Source organism: Pelodiscus sinensis, chromosome 1 (assembly GCF_049634645.1).
Source record: "Pelodiscus sinensis isolate JC-2024 chromosome 1, ASM4963464v1, whole genome shotgun sequence".
In the NCBI taxonomy this organism is placed as follows: Eukaryota; Metazoa; Chordata; order Testudines; family Trionychidae; genus Pelodiscus; species Pelodiscus sinensis.
The window spans coordinates 81,131,647-81,157,727 of NC_134711.1; the positions used below are offsets into that span (position 1 = coordinate 81,131,647).

At 41.1% G+C, this 26,081-nt stretch overlaps 2 protein-coding genes across 9 annotated transcripts in view; one reads left to right on the forward strand and one right to left on the reverse strand.

Annotated features, from left to right (window-relative positions):
• VEZT (vezatin, adherens junctions transmembrane protein) overlaps positions 1-24,099 on the forward strand; it is a 126,899-nt gene extending 102,800 nt beyond the window's left edge. For 4 of the 8 annotated variants that reach the window (XM_075933499.1, XM_075933503.1, XM_075933510.1 and 1 more), the window contains one exon: positions 6,047-24,099. In XM_075933499.1, the coding sequence (XP_075789614.1) occupies positions 6,047-6,588 (542 nt within the window). In that variant the 3' untranslated portion in view covers positions 6,589-24,099. The other 4 variants (XM_075933520.1, XM_075933526.1, XR_012905188.1 and 1 more) reach the window with 3 other exon arrangements.
• Positions 13,175-26,081, reverse strand: part of LOC102456527 (uncharacterized protein C3orf20-like) — a 46,290-nt gene continuing 33,383 nt past the window's right edge. Inside the window, exons 12-13 of the mRNA XM_075926026.1 lie at positions 23,956-24,098; positions 13,175-13,311 (exon numbers count right to left, since the gene is read on the reverse strand). Coding sequence (XP_075782141.1) covers positions 13,290-13,311; positions 23,956-24,098 — 165 coding nt within the window. The 3' untranslated portion in view covers positions 13,175-13,289. The remainder of the gene's footprint in view (positions 13,312-23,955; positions 24,099-26,081) is intronic.

Sequence of the window (26,081 nt, forward strand, 5' to 3'; positions counted from 1 at the left end):
AGAAGCTCCAATGAATTGTCTCTGGAGACAAAGACTGGTTGAATCTCTCTAGTCCGGCACTCTCTGGTCCAGCAACATCTGTGGTCCGGCATGATTTTAGTTAGCTGGATGTTCACTTATCATGCATATGGCCAAGTTTCCTGTGACCTCATATAGCTTATTTAAAGCCATCAGTCCTGGATCTCAGTGTTCTGTGCTGTTATTTAGCTCTGAATTATCCCTAAATGTCTTCTAACAGCCCAGTAAGCAGTGGAAGTGTTGGTAATGCTGCTAGACAATACTGGCCTTCTGTGGTCTGGCAAATTCTCTTGTTTGGCACTGGTCAGGTCCTGAGGGTGCCAGAGTAGAGAAGTTCAACCTGTATATGCAAATATCTCTTTCCAGGCTCTTAACCAGTGGCTCTTAACCAGTTTTGTTATGCCAGATGCCCGACGTTTAGCAGTAAGGCTAGCAGTTTTTCTCTATTTTTATTGGTAATATTTCTGTTCTCTTCTGCCTTTTTTCCATCTATGGTCTTCTTTCTCCCTTCTTCCCCTTTCCCTTCTTTTTCCCTTAAAAGAAGGCTAAGGAAAAGTATTACAAAAAGTGCAAAAAGCATAGATCTATAAAATATAGGTGTTCTCCTTCAGAGGTGGATTAAATTCCTTTGTCCTTGCTTGCAGTGCTTCAGGCAAGAGGAAGACATTTTCACATCATGGACCTGACCAAACTTTTTTAATCTACTCTGAATAATCTAATGAGGAGACAGATGTCCCTAAAAGAGATTTCTGCAAGCTCAACAAGTCTAAGGATCTGGAATTCCTTGTGGGTGAAGACAGTCACTTTCAAGTGATCCTGCCTAATGCAGATGCAATCCAACTCCTACTTTAAACAGTATGATGTCAAGAAATCCAAGAGTCAAGTTTAGCTATATATTGCAGATGGAAAAGTCGATCTCCAAACTAGCCAGAAGGACCTATGTATTGCCTCCTTCAAAGATTACATGGACAAGTGTTCAGTAAGGCTATGTCTACACCACAACGCTATTTCAGGATACCAGAGTATCCCAAAATACCTATCCCATATCTTAACTGCAAGCCCATTATTTCTGGCTCAGTATTCCAACATCCCTGTAAACTTCATTCCACAAGGAATTAGGGACGTTTTGGAATAGTGAGTTATTTTGAAATTTGGTGCTGTGTAGACAGCGCCAAACTACGAAATAAGCTATTTTGAAATAAGATCAAAATAAGATATGCGTAGCTCAAATTGCGTATCTTATTTCAACCTATGGTGCAGTGTAGATGCACCCTAATAGACATAGTTATGGCCTCTGTTCCTGCCTTCAAAGCCACATGCATGGTTGCATCTCTTACTCCCTTTCCCTGGTCCATCAAGCTGCTATTCTAGTCAATTTCAAAAGCAAAGACACCAAAACACTTCAGACACTCCTCATGAGAGAGTTTTTCTCACTTGATGTCACATGATTCTTTTATGCGCTCACCCTTGCTCTGCACCTACTGAGTCTTACTCTTTCTTTTGCATGCACATTGCAGTGGGCTATCCTCTGTACCTGACCTCTTTGGGCCTCCTTCCTCTCAGTTGGGAAAAACAAAGAGGCAGTTGGTCTGAGCTGATCACACTCCTAGTCCAAGTGTAGAAGCCTCATGGCTAACGGCTATTGTACAGTAAAAGGGAGCCTGTGTTGGCTCCTCTTGAATAAAACACCACCAATCTTCATGGTTCATCAGGCCATCTGGGCCTGCGTAGAAGGTAAACTGAAAATATCGAGAGACTGGCACAACAGAACTGTCACCTGGGGAAAGGCAGCTGAATCCTTTAATCCTCGACTGCATAATCTCAACCTGGGACTTCTCTTAGTTAGGCTTGTTCCTATAGCAGTTCATCCCTACTGTTCCAAGAACAGATATTCTTTGGTGTGGCATTTTCATTCCTTTGGTCAGGACAGTGGGTAGACTCCTGCCATCCTCTCTTTTCCACAGCAATTAGCCAGGAAAATCTGGGGAGTGAAGATAATTATCATTGCCTCCTTTTGAACTAGAAAACTTTGATTGCCCACTGTGCTTCACCTATCAGTCTTTAAGACATGATGTCTCCCATTTTCTGAGGAACTTCTGTAACCAGGTTTCATGCTGTGTCAGAAGTTAACTTGACACCCTGGAAACTGACAGATTGATATTGCAGTTCTTCATCTGTTTCCTTGGATGATAGAGCTGACTGTTCAATATAGGAATTGTGCAAGTGTCTGAGCCTGTTAAAAATATGGGGAATATTGTTTTGATGCGGGGAGGCCAAAAACTTGCATCATCTTCAAGTCTTCCTTGGGTCCATGCTAGTTTCTCTTAGATGACTATGCAGCTTAGTACATTTCCTTGCAGATACAACTTTTAGCCCATGGAAACCGACTACTAATTGGCTATGTAGACATCTTGGCAGTTCATCCTCATATCTCTTGGTTTGCTTCCTCAAGTGATCACAAGTCTTAGAACAGCTATCTGGCACTAGCTAATTAAATGGAATTTCAGTTTGGTCCTTTGTCCTCTCACTGAGGCCCCATCGGGCCAATTAGAAAAGTTTTCGTATGCTTTCTTACTATCAAAATCCTATTCCTGATGGCAATTACTTCTGGAAGAAAGGTCAGGAAAGTAAGAACATTTTCTTGTGAGGAACCATTCCTTCCATTATTTCCATAAAGGTTCATGTTTCAGACAGCCACTGAAATTTTACCTCAAGTATAGTCTCCATTGCACATCAATCTGAAGGTCGTTTTATTCCTTCCTTCTGCTCTAAACTATCATTGGCCTAGTCAGAGTTCTCACACCCTACTTGCCAGGACAGCCCTATATATCTTGTGTCTCCTTAATGACCTGTAGTTACCTAAAACAAAAATCATAAGGATCTAAGGTTTCAGTCTTCCAATTGCTCAAGACAGCTAGCAAAGAACCCTACATTGAGTTTTTAAAATTTTTTCTGGAGTTTGCATTTGCTTCCTCACCACTACCATGCACCACACAAAGAACAGAACCTCTCCTGAGGAGTTTTATAAAGCTACTACTTGGATCACGTTTTGTAAGCTTACTGTTACAGAGCTGATGGTGCAGCCTTCATAAATACCTCCTGCAGGACTCAATAGCCTGTCTGTTTTTGCTTAGATTCTGTCAAAAAAATTAGCCTGTTAATTACTGGATAGTTCCCAACTGCTCTGGCTGGTTTTTCCTGTCTTTTTTCCTCTGTTGCTCTTCTGCTTGCTACTTTCTAGCAATTCTTTCTGGTCTAGGGGAGTAGTGTTCTGTGAAAATAACCAATTAACAAATAATATGGGATAGGTCTATCCACTACCAGGCTTACAGTGATGCCACTGGTGCTGTGGCATTTAACACAATCCCCCCCTCGTCTGGCATGCAGAAGGCAAGTCTGGTGGGCAGTCAGGGCTGGAACTCAGACTGGGATAAGAAGACACCCTAGGGGGTGTATAGAGCTGCCTGCATGTGCCTCACCAGGAATGCCCTCCAGTGCTGCACCAAGGGTTTGTCAAAGGGGACAAATCCACCCCCAGGGTCTGCAGCACTGTGGCCAGTAGCAGTGGGAGTAGGGCATCTTGACTCATGCTCTGCAGGCCCTTCATTACTCTCTCTGGGTCATGGCTCCCTGGGGAATAATCCGATGGAGTTGCTGCTGTGGCTTAGTCCCCTCCTAGCCCTGGTCTCTTCACACACTCTACATCCCTACGTCCTCTCTATCCCATGCGGGGGATGCAGCCCCTTCCTTGGATCAGTTGGGAGGTGGGATGCATGATGAGCTCTGGTACCTCAGATGCTTACCATGGTCCCCCCCACTGCACTGCCCCTGCCAGCATCGGATGAGCTGGAGGCCAACAAGGGAGCAGCCAGACCTCAGGCGAGTGGAGTCACAGCCCCTGTGAGCAGCAGGGATGAGTTGGTGGAGGAAGCAGTGGTCTGAGCTGCATCTGGCCACGTTGCAGCCAGGTGAGGTCTTGCTCTGTTTGCTTCAGAGAACAAGGATGGATCTACAGCAGGAGTGGCTCTCAAGGGGAGTTTTCAAGGGCTGTCCAGCTGAGGATTGTGGAAGGGGTCTGTTTTGGGAACAGAGGTTTAGCGTGAGCCCTGTTCTGGTAGGCAGTACAGAGATACGAGTCAAGAGGATTCAGATCATAGAGGGGTCTGATCTAGCTTGGATGGGAAGGAGGTCTGATTCCGTTTGGGGTTTTGGTCTAGGATGAGATGTGGGTCTGGTCCAGCCCCGGGGAGGGTGTTCTGGGAAGAGTTGTAGATTTGGTTCAATTTTGGGGGTATTGGCCCGGTCTTTTTGGAGCATGATTGATCTGATCCTAGTCTTTGCTTCTCTCTGTCTGTAGGGAAGGCCAAACTAGCCTAATATGAATAATGATGCTGTAAATAAAATGCAATAGTTTTCATATTTTGATTTTTACAAAAATATGATTCATTTCCTGGCAGTTCCTATGAGAAACTTGAAGAGTGAGAGAGTGTGACTGTGTTGCATTGAAGTGGGAGCAGCACATGGTTGGTGCTTTGACTGCTGTGGCTCTTGTTAGCTGGTTTTACCCACTCTGCTTTATTTTGTTTTGTTTTTCCTTTATAACTCTGTTTGCTTCTGTCCATTGTTTTTGCCCTAGGGCTGCCATTCTTGGTACCCTATTGGCAGCCACCTCCATATATAGCTTACACTCATACGTTTTGAAAACAAAACCCATGAAGCTGTGTGCTGTGTCAAAGGCAACTTCTTTGTCAGTCTCCTGTCTTTTACAATCCTTCCCAATGTGGGCCCACAAATACATTTGGCACTGGGCTCACAAAAGGTTTATCCCACCCTGGATCTGTCCCTGGCATTTGGCCTTCTACCACTTGGGATTTTGCTCCTCCGCAGTTATCTTTCCATTATTCTCCATCATCACAAGTCTCCTTTGGCCATGTAGGCACCAAAACTGGCTCTTAAAGGGCTGGAATGGACAGAGAAATTTGCATATTCTTGCCTCCAGAAGCAAGTTGGTAGACATACACAGATATTCGCTTCAGAATAGTGCAAAGGCCACTCCATTAGAAGAACAATTAGCAAGTGAGGCCAAATTGGTCTACTGTTGTTGAATTTTGATATGTGGTTTAAAAAAATATTGAATCCTGAAGCTGTATGTTAATTAAAGCAGTTACTAATATGACAACCATCAAAACACTCCCATGTTCAGTTAGTGAAAATAAATATTACTAAAATAGGATGCAATGGAAAAAACTTAATGCAGTAATGTTGTTTCCCAAAAAACTTTTGTGTATTTTCCAGAGTTATTTTCATCTCTGCTTACAGGGGTAAAGTCAGAATGGAATTAGAAAGGGAATGCCACATGGGAACCTGCTGTTGCTGCTCTTATATATGTTCGTGCTGCTATTCTAAAGGAGCTACTGCAGTTTAGGGATCTTTTTTTTGGAAATGGACACTGTATCGTTTTGCTATAAAGAAAAACGTCTGTTCTTCAAGAAGCAATTGTATCGTGTTGTACTAACCCCTAACACTGAGAGGAGAGACTTCCTGGCAAGCATCCCGTTGCTGGCAATGGGACTCGCTACTACCACTAACATCAAGAGGCTAAATTAAACCACTCTTTATTTGTGAGGACAACGTATTCCTATTGTATATATACATATATTATTTATATGTTGTGATGTGTAAAACCTACAAGACATTTTTATTATGTTCCAGTTATCTTTACTAAATTAGATACATGTTATTTAAAGAAAGATAGTTCAGTTAGTGTAAGATGCAGCAACTGATTTTACTTGTAATTTCCATAAAATACATAAGCTCTGTGTAATAGTATTTTTACTTATGTCTAATGAGTTTTAAAGACTATGTAGATCTAGTAGTCATTACCTTACATTTTCAGCATTCTGGTCAGAAAATATACTTTTATTTTTCCCATTTTAACTTTCATTTCCATCTCTTAAGACACAGAGCTGAATTATGTATGGGATGTTATTTTTTTTAGTCATTTTCCCCTTTTTTTCCCTTTTTTAAGCTGCAGTGAAGCCCTTGTCCTCTGTAGAAGCAGTGGAACCCATACATAATTTGGAATCCGCTCAGGACAGTAACCAAGCTAATGATCATTCAGATCGGAAGGACACTAGTCCAGTCACTGTGAGTGAAAAAAGCAATTCTGAATATTTATATGAAGAGCCTATGAAGGGTGAAAACAAAGACATTGCTGCTGATGCAGGTGGATCTCCAATGTCTCTAAAAAATACATGTTACCAATGTGAGGGTGACGGAGATGAACTGGAAAAAACTGGTGTGGATGGAATGGAGATTTTGCAGCCCCCTCTCAGGGACACATTACAGTCCTCCATCAAGCAAAGGCTGGCTCAGCTCCATAGATCAACAGATTTCAACTTCACATCAGGTCTGGCTGCACAGGTTGCTGCCAGATCACTTACTTTTACTACCTTAAAAGAACAGACTTTTGAAGATGAGGAGGAGGAAGAGAAGACAGAGAAGAATGAAAACCATGTTGAAGAGAATGAGGATGAAAACAGAGACTTTGAAAATGAAGGAGGATTATAAGTCCTACATGAACTTTGTTAAACATTGCATTGCCTACTTGAATTCCATAAAAGGCAGGCGATGTGATTGAAAAAGTTGAGGCATGGATTCAGAGAGGGAAATGCTAGATTGGAAAAACTGAGATCTCCGTGTAATGCTTACTGTTCCCTATATATGAAGCTCTCAATAGGGCTTTCCCAGTATATTGATGATGGTATTCAGGTAAGCTAAGGAGTTAGAGGCTGGACCCCACAAATAGTCATCTGTCTCCTTCTGATGACAACACTGGTGGGTTGTTGAACTTACCTTACTATTTTATGCTTTATTTATATTTTTTTTTCTAAAAAGAAGAGAAAATTGTGTCTTGAATTTCATCTGACTCTCATTTCCTGATATTGTTGCCATAGTAGCAGTGTTAATTATAACACAAGTCACAGCAATTTTTTTGAATAGCATATGTTGTGTCATATGGTCTCCCCCACTTCTTTTGCTTTGCCTTTAGTGTCTGCTGCTAACAACTGTAGGTAGTTGTAGCTTCATTGGTTAAAGACTCTCCCAGATTTTAAATAAAAATGTGAAAGTTTACGTGCCCTAGAATATTGGGCTAATGTAGTATGAAGTTAATTGGTCTTCATATTAAGGTTCCATTTATAAATAGTTTATAATGGATTCATAAATAATAAATGTTATAAGCAAATTATAGACATGAATAGTGTGTGTTAGGGACTGTGTACATCAGTAGGTTTTTATAGACGGCTAGAAGTAGCCTGTTGGACTGTGTAACAATATATGGCAATTCTTTAACCATTTAGAAAAACACCTTTCAGTGATTTTTTGGCATTTTGTAAGTGGAACCATAATATAAGTGTGAATTAGGTAATTTGCACAGGGGTTACAAAGTCCAGGATAGTATACATTTGTTCTCTTGAAGAACTGTGGTTAAGTCCTGAAGTAAATTTTTAAACTTAAGTTAAATGAGTATTTTTTTTAAATTCTGTACAATAATTTTATTTACATGTTAAACTTGCTTTTTCCTAATGTTCCTTCACTTTTCCCTGTATCGCAGCTATATCCTCTCTGGCTAAGAGATCAGCAGAGGACATGCATTTATATCCTTTCAAATTAAGCTGTATCTTGTAACCCAGTTGACACTTAAGTCTAAACATAAAGGCTATGTCTAGACTACAAGCCTCTTTCAAAAGAGGCTTTTTCAAAAGAATCTTTCGAAAAAGCTTCTTTCAAAAGAGATCATCTAGACAGCAACCAGTATTTTCAAAAAAGAGAGCCGTTTTTTCGAAAGAGAGCACCCAAGCAGTCTGGATGCTCTCTTTCAAAAAAACACTGTTTGCATTCAATAACACCTTTTTTCGAAAGAGCACTTTCGAAAAAAGGCGTTATTCCTCATAAAATGAGGTTTTCCACAGTTGAAACAACTGCCATGTTCTTTTGATTTAATTTCAAAAGATCACAGCAGCAGTCTAGATGCAGGTAAAGTTTTTTCGAAAAAAAAAGCCACTTTTTTCGAAAAAACTCTGAACTCTAAACACACCCAAACTGTTTGCTCTCTCTGCTATTTGTTTCTCTCTGCAGCACTGATTTAAAGAGCATGAACTGTGACACAGAAGAGGCTAATTTCACAAAAGGGAGACCAGTGGTTTAATAGCACTGGCCTCCTACCTTCTGACACAAAGGAAACCCATCTTCCGAGAAAGAGTTCCATGGCTCAGGCTGAGAGGGAGTAGACAGAATCTCTGGATCCTTGGGACATGAATGGATTTCCATTCAGAAATCAGGCCAATAATTACTCCTGTTAACTCCTCTGCATCTGCCAACTCCTTGGGTGTGGGGTATGATACACTTATTATCAGGAACTTAATGGCAGTGAAGTTCCTGAGGGTGTTGTGCTGCCATGAGATAATGTGGAGCAAACACAGCTCAGTGGACCCTCAGCACCTGAGAGACCATCCTCTTGGCCATTTTGTAACAAGACCAACTCTGCCCTGCAACCTTCTCCCTGACCTGATATTGATTTGGAGGAAACATTGTGGTGTAAATACGTGAAGTTTCACAGTCCCCAAATGGGGAAATATTAACATGTAATGGAGGGAGTAAGTGGCTTAGGATCATGGTTTACATAATGTGTCCTCTGCCCTCTTCTCCCTGTTTCTTCTGCTGCCTTGCGCTCTGACTAAAGCAAGGGGAATGTCTTTAAATGCTTTGTTTGGCAATGGTAGTGTATGCTGTTTCCTTATTTAAATGTATGTGGATGAAGGCTGTAGAATGAATAATGCCTAGGAAATATAGTCTTTCCCTCAACCATGATGTATTGAGCAGCTAAGCATCCCTTTCGGTAGCAGAGTTTGTTCCTTGAGAGGGGTCTTCTGAGAAAATAGATGAGAAAATAGAACTATTGATGCCGTTCTGTCTGTGGTAGGCAGTTGTCTTTCTATTTGTAGAACAACTAGTTTAAATAGACTGGGAGTGTGTGTGTGGAATGTTGTCATTCCCATTGAAAAGAAGTCTTCCTTGTCTTTGACCCAAGTTCACCAAGTGCCCTGATGGAGTTTTCTAATTGATTCTTCTTTTCATCTAATTTTATTTTTCACTGATATTTTTTCCATCAGCTCATCCACCAGCATCTCATGAGTTCTGGCTGTGTATCCCAATATTACTGTCTTTCTTTTTCCTAAATCCAAATAATGGAATCCTATCTTCTTTACATGAGTGTAAAATATTAGAGACACAAGGTGGGTGAGGGGGAATATCTTTTTTTTTTGGACCAATTTCTGTTGGAGTGAGAGAGTTTTCAAGCTAATACAAAACTCTCTGTGCTGTGTCTCTCACCAGCAGAAGTTGGTCAATAAAAGATATTTCAACACCAACTTTGTATTTCTAATATTCTAGGAAAACATGGCTACAACAACACTATAAACTATAAGTACTTACAAAATTATCTGGAACTTGATTTTCACTACTCTCACAAGTCTAGCTAAAGTTAACGGGAGCTGCAAATGCTCTGGACGACTACAAAAATACACCCCCATAGCTCTTGTTTGAGGCAGTAATTTCTACAGTGTTTACTGCAGACCTGGCTAAAAGATGCAAAGAAAACACTTTTTCTGATCACTTGAAATTAAACATGTTTGAGAAAAGAATAAAGCCATGGAATAAGCAATCTTAGATTTCATCATCATTAAACAAACATAGATTGGACTTCTCTGGTCCGGCACCCTCAGGACCTGATCTGTCCTGAACCAGGGAGTTTGCTGACCAGGGAAAGTCAATGCTCCCCTGCTCACTGCCCCACTCTCGGGCTCTGGCACAGGCACTTCTCCCTGCTGCCCCAAAGTCTCCTGATTTTCTTGGTAGGGACTGCTTGGCTGTTGCCAGCCCTGCTGCCATAGGGTGTTCCTCAGTGTTCCTGCTGCACCAGGGGTTCCCCAGCTAGGGCTGCCCAGCCACACCGCCCCGCTGCTAGGGCCACCCCAGTCCACTGGGGATTCTGGTTACCTGCCTCTGCTAGCCCCGCTTCAGCCAGGGGATTCCCCTACATGGTTACCTCGTCCCTGCAGCCAGTGTGATGTTCTCGGGGTTCCTGGCCATAGCCACCTGGCCGCCAGCAGCCCAGCTGCAGCCGGGAATTCCCCGGCTGGGACCGGGACTCCCCAGTCATGTGGCCCAGCTGATATTGGGGGTTGCTTGGTTTGGGCAGGAGCTCCTAAGCACTGCCTGGCCCCACTAATGTCAGGGGTTCCCCAGCCAGGGATAGGGCTCCCCAGCTAATTCTGGAGGTTCCCAGGCCAAGGCAGGGAGGACTACCGAGATGCCACCTGGCCCAGTCAGGGCTCCCCAACCTCTGAATTGCTCCCACCTTTGGGATTCTGGTCCATCAGCACAGATGTTGCTGAACCAGATTCCCGGATTTGGGAGGTTCAACCCGTACAAGCTTTTCATGACTAACTCAGTTGATTATTAAATGCAAATAAAATTGGCAAATTTATTCAGTGAGTTCTTAAAAATATCAGACGCACATACTTTTACAATTGCGTCCATTTAAGACGCAACATGTAACTGTACTAGTGGCCAATCTACTTTAAGGCTATTTATAATAAATGAATGCAGAAAAATTTGGTTAACAGCCCACTCCACCCAAAGAATGGTCTCCCTTAATTTGATAACTTGCTTCCAGCTATGTATAACTAGACTCTAAGGGTGCATTTACACTGCACAAGAGCTTGAAATAAGATACGCAATTTGAGCTATGCAAAATGTGTATCTTACTTGATCTTATTTTGAAATAGCTTATTTTGTAATAATCTGCTATTCTGAAATATCCCTTACTCCTCATGGAATGAGGTTTACAGGGATGTTGGAATAGTGAGCCTGTTATATTTTGAAATAACAGGCTTGCTGTGAAGGCGCAGGATAGCAATTTCGGGATACTCCAATAGTGTTGCAGTGTACACGTAGCCTTATAGTCCAAATTTCCTCTTGATGGGGTCTGTTCAGAAGTCTTTGTTTTCAAGCTGTGGAGCCTCTTGAGCTGATTAGGGTTTTTTTTGACCACCTACATTTCTTGCTGCATTTTACATATTGGTACCATACAGGGTTCTGCATTAGCGCCCATGCACTGTGTTAACATATTGTGCATATAGAAGTACAAATGCTGTCCAATGTTCTTAGAGTGATAACTGCAGAGAGACCTTAATGGAACAAAATACTTCGAGATTTGTTTAATTTTGAAAAATTTGATTGTTTTTAGCGTGACATCCACATTGAATACAGGAGTGAGCTGATGTCTCTCGGTAGCCAGCATTTTCAGTGAGTAGAATTGACAGTAAATACATTTTCCATAACCCATTTAAAATTAATAGCTTCATAATGTTTTGGAGAAGTGCACAGTTATCTATAGTTAACTAATGTTGAAGGTATTTCTTCTCGACCAGATCCGACTAGAAGGAATCCTAACTGCAAAAATCACCTTCCTAGATTTGATTGTAATCTGATAGCCCATCTAATTTCTGTCCTTAAGTTTTACAGGTATAGTAGCAAGTAAACACTTGACTATAGACAAATATCTATGATAGAAATATTTATTTCTGATGAACACCATTTTTTATATTAAATAACATAATACAGTGAAAATTCATACACTGATGTACGTGCGTTTACTGAATTTTAAACAATGCACAACTTTCAAAGTAGACACCTTTGTATCAATAATAAGTAAGATCAGCAATTGCCAACCTCTCTTGTTGCTGTTACAGTAATAAGATAATTGAGCTGCTGATAAACCATTCCTATTCCTCACTGCAGACTTGAAATCACCTATTCGACATATAAGGAGAAATACTGATGGACCAGGTCAAGAGTAACTGGTTTTATTGAGTTTCCAAACTACCCTACATCTGTGTTCCTTGCGCACATGACGCTTTATTGATTTCACTGGACATTTTTTTTTTTTGTTAATTTCTTTGCAAATGAGAAAGTCAACAAACTTTTTTGAGCTACTGAACTTTCCCATTTCAGTGAGGACTAGTTGTCTGTCTGTTCCATATGTCTAGCTGAGATGAAATGAAAGAAAATATTTGTTTTGGTGGAGGAAAATGTATTCATATTCACCAGGATTTCTGTGATAAATGTTTTCCTTGCCATGCAACACAGGAAGTTGTTGAATCAAAATAAAACCTAGTTTGATCTTCAGCAGTTGCCACCTGGTCTAATATAATCCATAAATGCCTAGCAGAACGTATTTAAATACCAGCTGGACATTTAAGACCCCGGATCTGAGCTTGGCTGAACAAGCACATATCACAGCATATTGTGTATGAAGATATACTATACACACTCAATTTACAAGTTTAGTAGCTATAAATATATGGGTATCAGAGGTAGACAAGCAGGCTGTCTGGTCAGGACTTGGACTTGTCTGCACAGCGTTTTACTGCTGTCAAGCCAGGGTGTGATTCTAAGTGCAGAAGCTTGTAGAGCAGTAATGTCCGTCCTATGAGGACACTGCTACAGCACACTGAAAATCTCACAGTGGAGTTTGCTGTATTACTTCTTGAAAACATAGTAAGTCATGCCACACTCTCGGACTCTCGGGGTATGTCTACGTAGCAATTCCGTTATCTCAAAATAATTTCAGAATAACAGATGGCTTATTCTGACTTCTGTAAACCTCATTCTATGAAGAATAATGCCTATTCCAAAATAGCTATTTTGAAATAAGGCGTATGTAGATGCTCTAATTCTGCTATTTTGAAATAGCCCCTCACCAGGGCCATCCTCTTAGGCTCTAAATTGAGATAGCATGTCTACTTTAGGGAAGCCTGCCTTGGACTAATTTTGAGGCTTCCCTGCAGTGTAGACATGCTATTTCAAAATAAGCTATTTCAGAATAACTATTCCGGAATAGCTTATTCCAAAATAACTGTGCAGTATAGACCTAGCTAGTCTTTGTGCAGTAATTCAGCTGGTGCACTCTAGATTCACATCCTAGTTTACCATGCAGCTACTTGCTGTATAGATAAGCCCTTCAACCTTCCTGGCCCAATCCTGATCCACCCCTTCCATGTAAAGACCAGAAACACTCACTCCCTTCTTCACATCCTCCTCAGTCAATGACCACAAACCCTAGAATTTGTCAGTTCCAGATGATGTCCACCAAGCAATCAACTGATGTCCTAAGTCTTATTGGCTGTGTGATGATTGATGCTCCATCATTTTTTTCCTACTCCATTACTAAAAGGTAAAAACAGTCATTTCAGTGAAACAGAATGTTAACTTTTAATATTCTCAGCTGGAGTTATATCCTCCATGACAATTTAATTATAATAGAGCCCCATGTTACCATGTTAGCCTTATTTACAAATGTCTCAAAATCCATTTAAACATTTGAGAGAATAATCAGAAACCGAGAAAAAAATGCAACAAAGATTTTCATATTTTAAAATATACCACAGTACTTTTGCTTCAGTGTTTGTCACATGATCCAATATTTTGTCTACCAGTCAGTAAATAATCTTAGAAATGTACTCGGAATTCACATTTTGGCATGATTTCATATGTCAAGGGTAACTCTGCAAGCGGTCCTCTAGAAAACTGAAACCCAAACATAAGACATGGACTATATTGGAAGTATTACATTCAAAACAGAAATCAAGATGTACTGCAGCTCAAGTTCATATTGGCGTCTACAAATAACTTTGTAATTTGGACTTATTGCAGAGCACTGAATATTGGGTATGGAAGTAACAGCAATTTTAGTGTCAAGTTCTAAAATAAGTGAGTCACTTTTCTTGGCCTCTCTTTCCCAAAGGTCCCAGGAAATGGAGCTCTCCCTGAACACCTTTAGAGCTCCTGAAGAGGGGAGACAGGACAGCTGGGGATGGGATGAAGATGTGGCTCCCACACATTGTTTTTAGACTATGGACTTGTCTTCACTGCGGATTTAACTCATGCTAAATTGTGGGTTTTTTCTTTAACATGCTGCATCTTGACACATCTACATGCCTCTGTGCTACACAGTGCAATAGGGCAGACTCCCAAGGTAGCTGTTAATGTGTTTTGTTCCCCTGAGGTTAGATGGAGTGAAGACATAGTCATGGGCAGTCACAACAATCAAGACATGATGGTCTTCTAATCCCATCCCATAAACTCACTGACCACAGGTGCATTATCAATCTGCCTCTGCTCAGATTCATCTTCCACTCTGCTCAGGTGCCTGCTTTCAGTTTTTCTGGCTTTACCCTTCTTCAGTGCTTGATACAGCAGAGCAATGCCCCGTAACAAGGCCATGTCTCAACATGCAGCCATGTTACTATACAAACATATGAGAATCTTGGTGCAGCTTTGAGCTGGACTTTGGGATGTGTGCCCAGATAGTTGTATTCCTTGTCACGATCAGATACACCAAGAAAGGGGCATGGCAGCACTGTACTGTAGTCATGCTATTGCAGATTAGGCTACCACAGGTGAACTGACCCTATGATTGCTTACCTCCATGCTTAGCATGCAGTGAAGACAGGAGCTGTGCTCTGATGGTGATAGGAGCTCCAAAAGGCAGACATCTTTTTATCTTTCACCTGGGTTTCTGGTTAACAATTGCCTGCCCCGTTCCTGGGCCTTTTTCCACCCAGGTTTGACTCATCAGAAATATCCCACTACTTATTCCTGGCTGCTGCCTGATGTCCACAGGGAAGATAGGAATCTTAAAGCTGGTTTATGGCAGCACACTAATGAAGGGGAAATTGCTTGGTCTCTTAGGGAAAGGAAGCTTGTAGAAGGGATCTTCTGCTGTGTTAGGTCTTGTTGTATAATTTAGTTCTGATATGTTGCATAGTACACAAATCTTGCTTATTCTAGTGATGAAAACATTATGTAAGAGCTAAGTATTATTATCACTTGCCATTTCCAATACTTTTTATCTTGAATATAGAACTGATCCAATTGCTGCTATTAGAGAGACATCGGTTTACTGAAAAAGTCCTTTACGTTTTTCTTTTCTTCTCTGAAAGTTTTGAGCTGCCTCTGTGTATTCTTCATAATGTACTAAATGCACATATTCTTTGGGAAGGAAGAGATACCACCACTTTGGACAATTACTATTTTCTATGTAAGAACTGTACTTGTTTCCTATACTGCCAAGAATGTACATATATGAAGACATAAGATTGTAACTTTTGAGCAAGTCACTTTCTTTAATCATTGGAAATTTTCTGTTTCTGAAGTTCTCTATTAATATATTAGACACTTGTCTTATACTGTGTACTTCTTTCTATCAGCTGTATTATTGTATACTTCCTTTCTCTCATTAAAAACTGTTCTTCCTCATCCTCCTTCTGTGCACCTTTTAGTGCTAATATCTCCAAGATGATCATGGAATGGCCCCGAGTTTAAATGTCAGTTTTTCAGCCCACAAGTATGATATTGCTCTGAGCCCTATATGGAACAAGGACCATGTTTAGAATCTGCAATATTGTCACAGTTAGGGTACTGTACTATGGACTTCTAATTTGGTGCAACTCATCCAGTTATTTAAGAGTTGACAAAGTATTCACTGTACACATATTGTATAAGAAACAGAAGGAAATCCTGTGTGTAGGCGCTTAGTCTAAGTAGATTGACGATATAAAATAATGTACTGAGAGATGGAGTTAAGAAGCAAGTTCTGTCACTGAATGATTTTGTGTTTAGTCTCAATGGTGGGTGTTAGCATATTTACTGATGTGCATTAGTACTACAGACTTTATGGAGAAGCAAGTTGTGAGGTGGGATTTGGAAAGGGAAAGTGTGCACACCTTGTGGGATAAAAAGGGAGTTCTGGGCATAGGTGGCATGTGCATGAAAGACAGACACTAAGGCCACATCTCAACTTGCCATGCTGGAGACCAGTTTGGTGTTTGATTTTGTGGGTCTAGTCGAGACTCACTAAATCGGACACTGAGGGCAGCTTCGGTCAGTGCTGATATTCCTCATAGTCATGAGGAGTAAGGGAAGCTGACGGGAGTGTTTGCTCCCATCACCCTCTCACTGTGAAGATGGCACCAAGCTCATCTTACGGTAAGCAGACTCCAGCTATGTATTTTACGTAACTGGAGTTGCATACCTTAAGCTAGTGTAGACCTGGTCTAAGAGAATGGTGCGTTTGGGGTGAGTGATCAGAGACTGAGATAGGAGAAGAATTTTGCTAATCTTTAAAGGGGAGGACAGAGAAACTTGACCTCCAAAACAAAAGATAAGAGGAAGCCAGTGAAAGGAGCTAGAGAAGTAACTGGTCTGAGCAGCAGGGAAGAAAAAGATTGTCTGTAGTATGAATCCACACTTTCATTAAACTTAGAAATGTTGGGGGTTCCCCCCCCTCCCCTGCTTTTGCCAGATCCAAAGGCAGAAAATATGTACTTTTCTGCTTTCTCGCTCCATACATTATAGTTTTACTGTTAGAACATGCTACAGACTGACTTAATGAGCCACTCCTCAATCTTCTGCCTTTGAGTACTGAACCAGAGATCTCTCCAGCAGGTGTCTCTGAGGGCTCCTTTCCTCAGGAGTTTTTGCCAAGTTTTTTTCTTCCTCCTGCTCACGTCTCTTCAGGGAAGTACACTGAGGTAAGTTAGGAATCCCTAAGTAATATATTTTCCAGAAGTTGATCAGGGTACAGTCATCCTCCTCATCAAATGGCTCCCATTCCTTATTTCTTCTAACACTGGCTAGTACCACTTCTAAAAAATTGATCTTGAAATGTTCACGCAAGACCTCACAGGCTTTAAATATCTTCTTCGCTTTTTTTAATGTCTTATCTGCCCCAAGTCCATATGAAAAGACCAGGGTCCTACTTTGTTTAGAAGCAATAATGTTGGCCTGCAGTAAAAAAGTTCTGGTTTCCATACTAGATCTTCTGCAAAGATTAAAAAGGTCTGGAACTCTCATTCTATTTCTGTCCACCTTCAACCACTGTGTGTGAAAATTTATTTCAGGCTTTAGCTCTGCTGAGCCAAGAACTAGTCCCCCCCCCCCAACATTTCTTAACCTCCATACATTTAAATGAAACTTTTAGCTTTATGTTCTAACACCTCCCTACCACCAAAGGTTCCCACATTTTATGATTGTGGGCTTCCATCTTTGGTTCCAGGCAGTGCTCTTTAGATTTAATCTGCTCCACAAGTGTTCATGATATTGATGACCATCCTGGCTCTTGTCTGAGATAAGAGGGCTCTCAGACCTACCACAACCTGAATAATCTACTGGTGAAGATGCAGTCCCATGAGATAAGAGCTTGCCATGCTCCATAAACCCATCGACCTCTGAAACTTTATGGAGTCATTATAAGTAATCAGAAAAGCTCCTTCATTTCAGTTTGGGTATGCTTACATCTGGATTGGGACTATTCAGAACTAGTTTGGGCCTTGTGTTATTAACCAAGGAGGAATTCAAACAAATTGAAGCTTTCAGCAAGGAGTCTTTTAGCACTCCCTAGGCATCAGCACGCTAGCCACTAAGGCTTTCAGCTGATTGTATGATTTTCTTTGGAAGTGCTCCACCTCTACCCCTTCAGGCACTGCAGCGAACAAACTCAGAATATGGGCCTACCGATAGTGGTGCCCATCTTTTCCAAACCCCGAGCTAAAGATTCTGCATCATGGTCAACACCAGCCTGGATGAATGGGGAGCTCAGATGTGACCTCGTGTACAGGGCAGGTGGTCAGCTTAGGAATGCCAGGTTGGCATTAGCTTCTTTGGAGTTGTGGGGCAGTGAAGAATTCAATAGGTATGCTCTTCTCAAGGGTCCCAATGGGAACTGTAGCCATTCACATGGAAAAAAGAACTATCATGGCCTAGCTGATCTACCATAACAGCGCAAAATGCAAAAAACTGTGAAAGTGACAGAAAGGTTCTTCTGCATTCATAACGTGGGTATATTCTTTACTGCTTGCTGCTTCCCGCTTCCCAACAGCTACCAGTCCATAGGAGAAAGAATCCCATGACACAGAAGAATAAAATTAGTTTCCTTAAAGATGATTTTGCTTCCTCTGAATCCGGATCATACATCGGGTTTATTACATTTAGCAACTTTTGAATGTTTTTTCATGTGGAGATAGTAAATGGTCCTACTCAGATTGTTGGGAGGTGGGGAGAGGCTGTGGCAAATCTGGTTTTATTTCACATTTTATGAGGAGACGGGGAGCACATACATCCTGATTTTTTTTTAAGATCAAATCTTTGTTGTTTCTAAACATCCCTCATTCTTCTTACCTTTGGAATCCTAACCTGGGAAGCAACATGAATGCTGTTTACTTGGCATGCCAGTAGAGGGTGCTAACAGGCAGTCCATACTAGCAGGGCAAGAAGAAACCTTTTTCTTCCTCATAAGACAAATTACAGGTAAGAGAACTAAATTTTTAATTTTAGCTACAGCATTTTGAATAGGTCGGAGTGGAAAGCAAGGTGAAAGGAAATAGATGAGAAGGATGCATTAGCAGAGGTAGAAGATGCAGAGAGGCATTTAAGTGATGAGAACAAGAAAAGAAAAGGAAATTCTAGATTCTTGACATGTTAAAGAGAGAACCCATTTGGCTTGGGCACTTCCTAGAAGTTCAGGGAGACAGGAACTGAAAAATCATATGGAAGTCATGAACCTGGGTCACAGTGATGGTGCAATAGCAACAGAGAGTAAGAGGAGACCTTATTGGGAATAGTGGTTTACTAAGGTAAAGAAGAGAGCTCAGATATTCCCCATAACTGTTGTATAGCCTACAAAGCAGCAAAGTGTTGGCTTTGGTAGCTATATAAATTACATAAATATGTACACACAGCTTTCTGGCTGCTCTAAGCCTAGTGACGCACACAGAGCTTCTTTTTCCACAGCTTTATCATTGTTTCAGAGATAATGCTGATTTGTGTGGCAAAGATGCTGATTTAATTTAGGTTCAAATAAAGAAAATAGCATTAGGAGGCAGTTCTGGGAAGGGCACCTCTTCTGTACTTTCACATCCATTCCATTCCATCCCCTGCACCTTTCCCCAGCTCTTTAAGATTTCTTCTTAATTTAACATTAGATACGTCATCTCTTTGGGGAATGGAGGTATCGGGGACCTATTTTGGGGATGGAATTGTGATCTCATGGTCATTTCTGTCTCTAACAACTTTTGTCTCTTCCATTCCCTGCTAATTAATTATATACAATAAGTCCATTTTGGATGTGCACCTAAGGGTTCAGAAATTAATCCAAAGGGTATCTAAACTATCTTGACCTCTTGGCTCTGTATACAAAAACTTGGGCTGGAAAACTTAGAACAATTCCTTGAAACATTTCCAGTAGCTTCCATTCCATTTGGGATGGAAATGCTAAAAGAACAGCCTCTGACATGATAATCCTGCTTACATTCTTGATTTAGAAGCAACTGATCCATGCAGAAACGGGGGACAGAAGGGAGAGGTTGCACGGAGAAATGCAAAATTCCAAAAAGTGTATCCAAAGTTTGGATAGAGAATGTTAGCAATCTGTCTGGATCAGCTTACTCATTCCAAATGCTAATCCCTATTGGAGTCACAGACTGTTTGTCTGGTCTTCCCTACTGCAGAAACTGGTTGCAGACATTATCCCCTACACTTTGGAGGTAATGAACACAGTCAAAATCCCTCACTCCAGTGGGCTCAAAGGCATGGGGAGGAAGACAAAAGAGCTAACTTGTCATACACAGTCTTTTCCTGGAAATCTGGGAATCTACAGGTTGTGGAGGTGGAATGGCTAAGCAGGTAACCACTGGGGCATCATCCCTTGGCAAACCCACAAACTTCCCCTCCCAAAGGTTCTTCCAGGGGTTGGGTTGATCTCCTAGCATGGACAGTCAATTGGTGTTTTTCTCTCTGTTGGTGTCTCTCTGTTGGTGTTTTTCTAACAATGCCCCAACCTTGCACAACTGTAAATGGCCGCAACACTGTGAGCTTAAATGTAGATCAGCCACACAACTGGGACAAATACATCAGCTGATCATGTTCAGGGCTGGTCTAGATGACATTACCTCAGCAACCTATCCATGCTAGGACTCCTTTTCCCAGAGTGAGTTTTTCAAAAGTAGACAGCCTTGCAAAAGCATAGTCAGAAATGGAGCATATGTGGCGAGTTCTGTGGGCCTGTGGTGCTTGGGTACCAGGAATATTCTGGGCCCAGGAACCAGCTCCAGCAAAATTTGGGGCCTGATCTCTCCCCAGCCCTGTATGTAGTCCCCATGCACTCCCCCCAGTGCATTCCCTGGCCTGCCTGCCACCTCCAAGCAATTTGAAATGGCCTAGGGGGCCCTGGCACCAGCAACACATTGGGGTGGGGTGGGGTGGGGTGGGTTGTCTCCGCATGCTGTGTCCTTAGAGCGGTGTATGAACACACGCACGCTCTGCCCACAGGGATATAGTAGCAGCCATGCAGCATGAGTGTCCAGAAGCCACTTTAGCCCCACTGTGCTGCTGGTGCTGCACCCCTCACCTAAACTGCCTTCCAATGCCTACACTCTTTACTTCTTCCTGTACCCATATTCCCTCCCAGAGCCCAACCCCTCACTGCCTCCTGCATTCCAATCCCCTGTCCCAGCCCGGAGCCTGCATCCAGCATCCAAACTCCCTCCCAGAGCTTGTGTCCCTCCTCCACCCAATCTCCCTGTTGGGGCCTTAGGCAGGTGGGAAGAGGCAGTTTCAGAGGGGGAGGGGTGTATTCTGGGTACCTCCAAATTTTCTGCAAACCTACTGCCCCTGTGATGGAACAATTCATCGAGAACACCTTTTGCAATTCAAACACCCTGATAAGCAGAAAAACAAAGTTGAGGATATTTCAGCCGTGAGTCATCCTGATTTATAAGACTGAAACATGGTCCCTAACTGTCAAGATAGAAAAGCTGGACACCAATCAGTGTGTGATTCCCTGTGTGTGTTTGAAAACATCAAATGGCTTGAATTCCAGGTGAACTCTAACTAAACATGTCCCATGCTATCAAACAATCGCCTAGCACTAAGATGGTATGGCCATTTTCTCCAAATGCCTACCAATGTCTCTGTGAGGATCATTTTGTACTTTAGCCACATGAAAATAGGATGGAAAAGGCCAACTCCACTATTTCCCCTCTTCCCCTGTGAGGATCCAAACCTTGATGATTGGATGGAGTCAATAGATGATTGGATGGAGTCAACAGATATTTTACCTTATAATGCACCAGTTTTGGGTCAGGACAGGACAATCTTGGATGCACATAAACCAGATAGCAAGAGAACCAACTAAGGCTATGTCTACACTGGCACTTTTGTCAGTATAACTTATGTTGCTCAAGGATGTGAAAAAACCACACCTCGTGTGATACAAGTAACCCTTCTCAGAGGGGGTAGCTGTGTTAATAAGTATCTTCAAAAAGAATGATGGGTTCTGTAGTCCTTAAAGACTAACAGATTTATCTGAGCAGAAGATTTTGTGGGTAGAAACCACTTCATCAGTTGCATGGAATGGAAATCACAGAGGTTAAGTCACAATGACAGAAGTGCTGATGTGGACAGTGCTATATCAGCAGAAGAGCATCTGCCGACATAGCTACTGCCATTTTTGGGAGTCTTTTAATTATTCAGTGGGAGAGCTTTCTCCCATTGGCATAGAGTGGCTACAACTGTGCTGCTGTAAGCTCTGTGGTGTAGGCATAGGCCAGCCTTAGTCAGTATTGGCCTAACTCTGCTTCTATTGTCTTGAGCTCACCATTGACTTGAATGGGAAAAGAGCCAAGTCTGGAGTGCTTTTGGAGAGACCCATTATCTTCCATATTTTATCCCTAACCCCTATTCCTCCAGTATGTGTTCTGGTTGTTCACACGTGAAGTGACAAGTTTACATTAGTGAAAATATGACCCTAACGAGGCTAGCACCCTTTTTCCACCTTTTTGCTGTTCAATTCAATGAGATTTTATTGCCAAGCTCAATGTATATAAAAAAAGACAGATCTCTCTGGCATCTGTCAGAGGTAGCTAAAGTCTGCCAAGCAAAGGGCTATGCATTGTATCTGGGGCAATATCTCATGTCCTTTTGTCATTACTGTCCAATGATTAATTCTAGGTTGCTGTTCACATGAAAATGAACTAGACCGTGACTACACAATATAAAATATAGGGGTTAGCTGATGCTGGAATATAGTTGCATTTGTATTTGTACCTAGCACATTTGGGTTCTGATTCGTCTGGAGCCTTTTGGGCACAACTGCTATAATACTAATAGAGAATTCCCAAGGGCTGCATATTAATATATATTCCAAAAAAAAATGTTGGTTTTGCTTCTTTTCCTACTTTGCCTTTTTCAGAGGAACCTTTGGGAATTTCTATAGAATAACTGGCAGTTTTTCAAAGCTTGCTTTACCTCTACCAGGCCTGTACATGGGGGGATGCGAAGGGTGTGAATGCACCTCCTCCCTCCCACCCACCTTGCTCCTCCATGGTCTCCCCTGGGGCCGATTCTGGTCAGGCTGGGGAAGGCTGAGGCAACATTTTGCCCCAGCCTCCTCCCGTACTTCAGCCGGCAGGGAAAAGGCAGAAGCACATCACCTCTCCCCCTCCCCAGGAAGCGATGTAAGCGGGGTGAGCACTGCAGCAAGGGAGTGAGCTGTGCCTGATGGGTCAGTGCTCACTGGGGAACTCGGGCAGATTTCCCAGTGCTCCGTCTGCAGCAGAACAGCTCTGCAGCCAAAACAAGGCTGGGTCTCGATGTCATTATCTAGTGGGGTGTGTGGGTGGGTGGGTGTGTGTGTGTGAGATTTACACACACACACACACACACACACCCACACACCACTAATTATGATAATCATCCAAAAGTTAAAACACAGTTAACACCATAAAATAATGGTTCTATTGAGTACAACAAACCTACATTTTTGGAAAGTGAAACGTAAGTGAATTAACCTCTCTTTTCTGGACAGCAGGATTCAAATCTTGTCTTGCAAAACACAAGTGAAAAGGTATTTGATTTTATTCCCCTCTTTTGGTCTTACCACAAAAGAGCCACACAAATGACCACAACTGGCTGCTTCCAGGCAAGGGAGGCCCAAAAGTAGGAGAATAGCATCTGTATGGGATTTGCACCTGCATTGTTCCTGCCAGTATTAATTTGGCTCAAACCAGTGATTTTAACCCCACTGTTTATGAAATTCTTTTAAAATAATGCTAAAAAGAAAATTCTTAAGTACCAACCACCCATTCTGATTTTTAAAAAAGCACTTATTCATTTATGCTATCACATGTTCATTTTTTCCAATTAAGTTTTTCTGGTTTGCCAGGTAACTTAATGGAGAGTAATGACTCCAGCAGCCTTTCTACTATTACTTCATAATAATCCCCAAGCTATATGCTCAGTGTGCTGGTGGAAAGAATTGAACCCTGGGCTGCTATATTCTGATTTGTGCTTTTAAAATACATTTGTAGTTATTAACTATAAATTATGGAAAAGTATGTTGCCAAGAGATTTTTCTGGATTTTAATGCAATTTGTCTTATATTTTGTCTTTGAATCTTCATGCATAGTTCCAAAAAAGCAAACCTGGCATACCTTAAAAAAAGCCAAGTACAGATCAGGCTGGCTAGAGAGGAGTGGCAGAACTGGCCTGAACATGCACTTAGCTCCCAGGATCTCCTCAATACAAGGCAATAGCAAGTTTTCTAAAAATAATTCTGCAGCCTACATGAGGTTGGCAGTAAACAATTCTGTCCGTACTTATAATACAGCCAATACCTGAATGAGTTATAAACAACATTCTTTTGATGTTGAAAATACTGCCTATGTTGTTTTGGAGCACAACAAATTACATTTGAAAAAACTGGACAAAGAAACCAAAGCTCTCAGAATGTAATTAGATACCGAAAAAGCAAAATACCTGAATCTGAAATCATTGGGTATACAGTAGCCCATATGGTAATCACCTCGGGTCTTTGCTATTTGTTTTTGAAGGTCTTTAGCTGAGTTGCTATATCCATTGAAAATATAATTGGCAAAGAGCAGCTTTCCTTGAATATACATCTGTCAAGAAACACAGAAAAAGTTCAGAATATTAAAATAGGAACAGCCATCTGTTATTTAAATTAGGTCAAGGAACTGAAAATAATGACACTGAAGTAGCCTAGCTTTTTCCATGGATAGTTTCTTTGAGCTTTGGCCTTACATTATTTTCTTTAAAATGTCATACTTCTGAAGTGTCTCAGAGACAGGATCTCATTCCCATGCATAGAGGACAACATTCTGTAGGGTGCTCCATGAACTAACACAACAGATAACCTGCCCTGAGGACATTGCAATCTGGATTAGGTAAAGTATAATATGGCATAAGGAAAGTAGTGTGAATGGGAGGTGAATGGGCACAATAAAATGTCATGAGGGTACTTGGTTTTGCATTGTACCTACCGTGTTAGTTCAGTGTTTTAACAAACGTTTTTGGAGACGATAGGAATGTGCCTCCTTTCCCCCGACCTTTTACAAATGTTAATGAAGCCTTACACTACACTCATCAGGTAAATATTATACCCCATCTGGAATTTAGATAGGTAAGTGATTTGACAAAGGTCACACAATAAATGCTTTAGACTTGCAGGATTTAGACTGCACTTCTGCTTCACAGACACACTGATTCAGGCATAAACTAAGTCTTTTGGACTCATCTCTCCTTGACAGTTAATACACGAAACTAAAGATAATTAGAGCTGTTCAAAAAGAAAAAAAATACAGTATTGTTTTGCAAAACATTTAAAAATGTGTACAGGTACTTATATTCAATTATGAAATATTCTAATCTGAATCATTTTTTATTCTTTTGTAACTTTGTAACATTTATTGAAAACATCAAAAGTATTATCAAAATGACTGTGAACAATTTGTATTTACCAAAAGTTCAGGGGTATTCAGCATTTATTGAAAAAATTCAGGGTTTTGATAAATGAAAAATACAGATAACATTTGTGTTAAAGTTTTCTGTTAAAAAATTACACCAATTTACATGAAAAAAGACATTGCATATATAAAAAATACAATATAATTTATCATATATTTGCAAAGTTTATATATAAACATTTTCACACAAATATTTGTTTGCATATATATAAACATTTTGCAAACAAATATTTTTGTAAAAAGGCTAATTTTTCTTTGAAAAATATGATTACTGGATTTTCTTCATTTTGTGCTCAAACCAAGGTTTGTTTATTTGAAATGTAACCAGTGCAAAGCACAGCACAAGACACTACTTACAATGGATAAATGGGAGAAACCCTTGGTAATCTCAGGTATTTTTAAGTTCATAGGTGAAAGCAGATATAATGATATTGTGTCACCCATTTGTGAGTTTGACACATTTTTCTTTCAATCAAAAAGCTTGTAGTATTGATACCATGAAGGATTCTTTTTTAGCAGAAATCACTGTTGAGAGGGTCACTCTTCACACACATGGATTTGGAAGCCTAAGCACAGAATTATTCTTGTAGTTGAGCAATATTGCAGTGTCATACCTCACACTGATGCTTCTCTATGTTTCAGGAACTGCAGGGGTTAAGCAGCCCAAGTTTTGTAACCAAAGGAACTCCCATTCCCTCTGGTAATCCTCTCTCATCTTTAACTCTTTGGCCATTATGTGTGTGAGCAAGGGAATAGCAACAATGCTCCACCTCAAGCACTGATTGCAAGACTAAATGCAAACCAATGGGATCCTATTTCTCTTGGAGAAATCTGAGTCAAACTCTTCATGCATGTTTTGCCTCTGATATCCTGAAAAATAACATGACTCTCTCTTATGAAAAGGTACACCAAGTCCAGGCCAGGGTGTTAGGAGGAGCAAAACAACATATATGTTTTTCTCTTAGCAGTCCAAAGTGCTCTTGTAGTAATTTGCATCTCGTAACTGAAACTGCACTCCAGCCAATGCTCTGAAGATTTGTCAGGATACAGGGGACGACAGCCTTGATGTTGTCTACATCTCACTATCCCTAGTCAGCCTTTACCTGATTCTTCTCCACT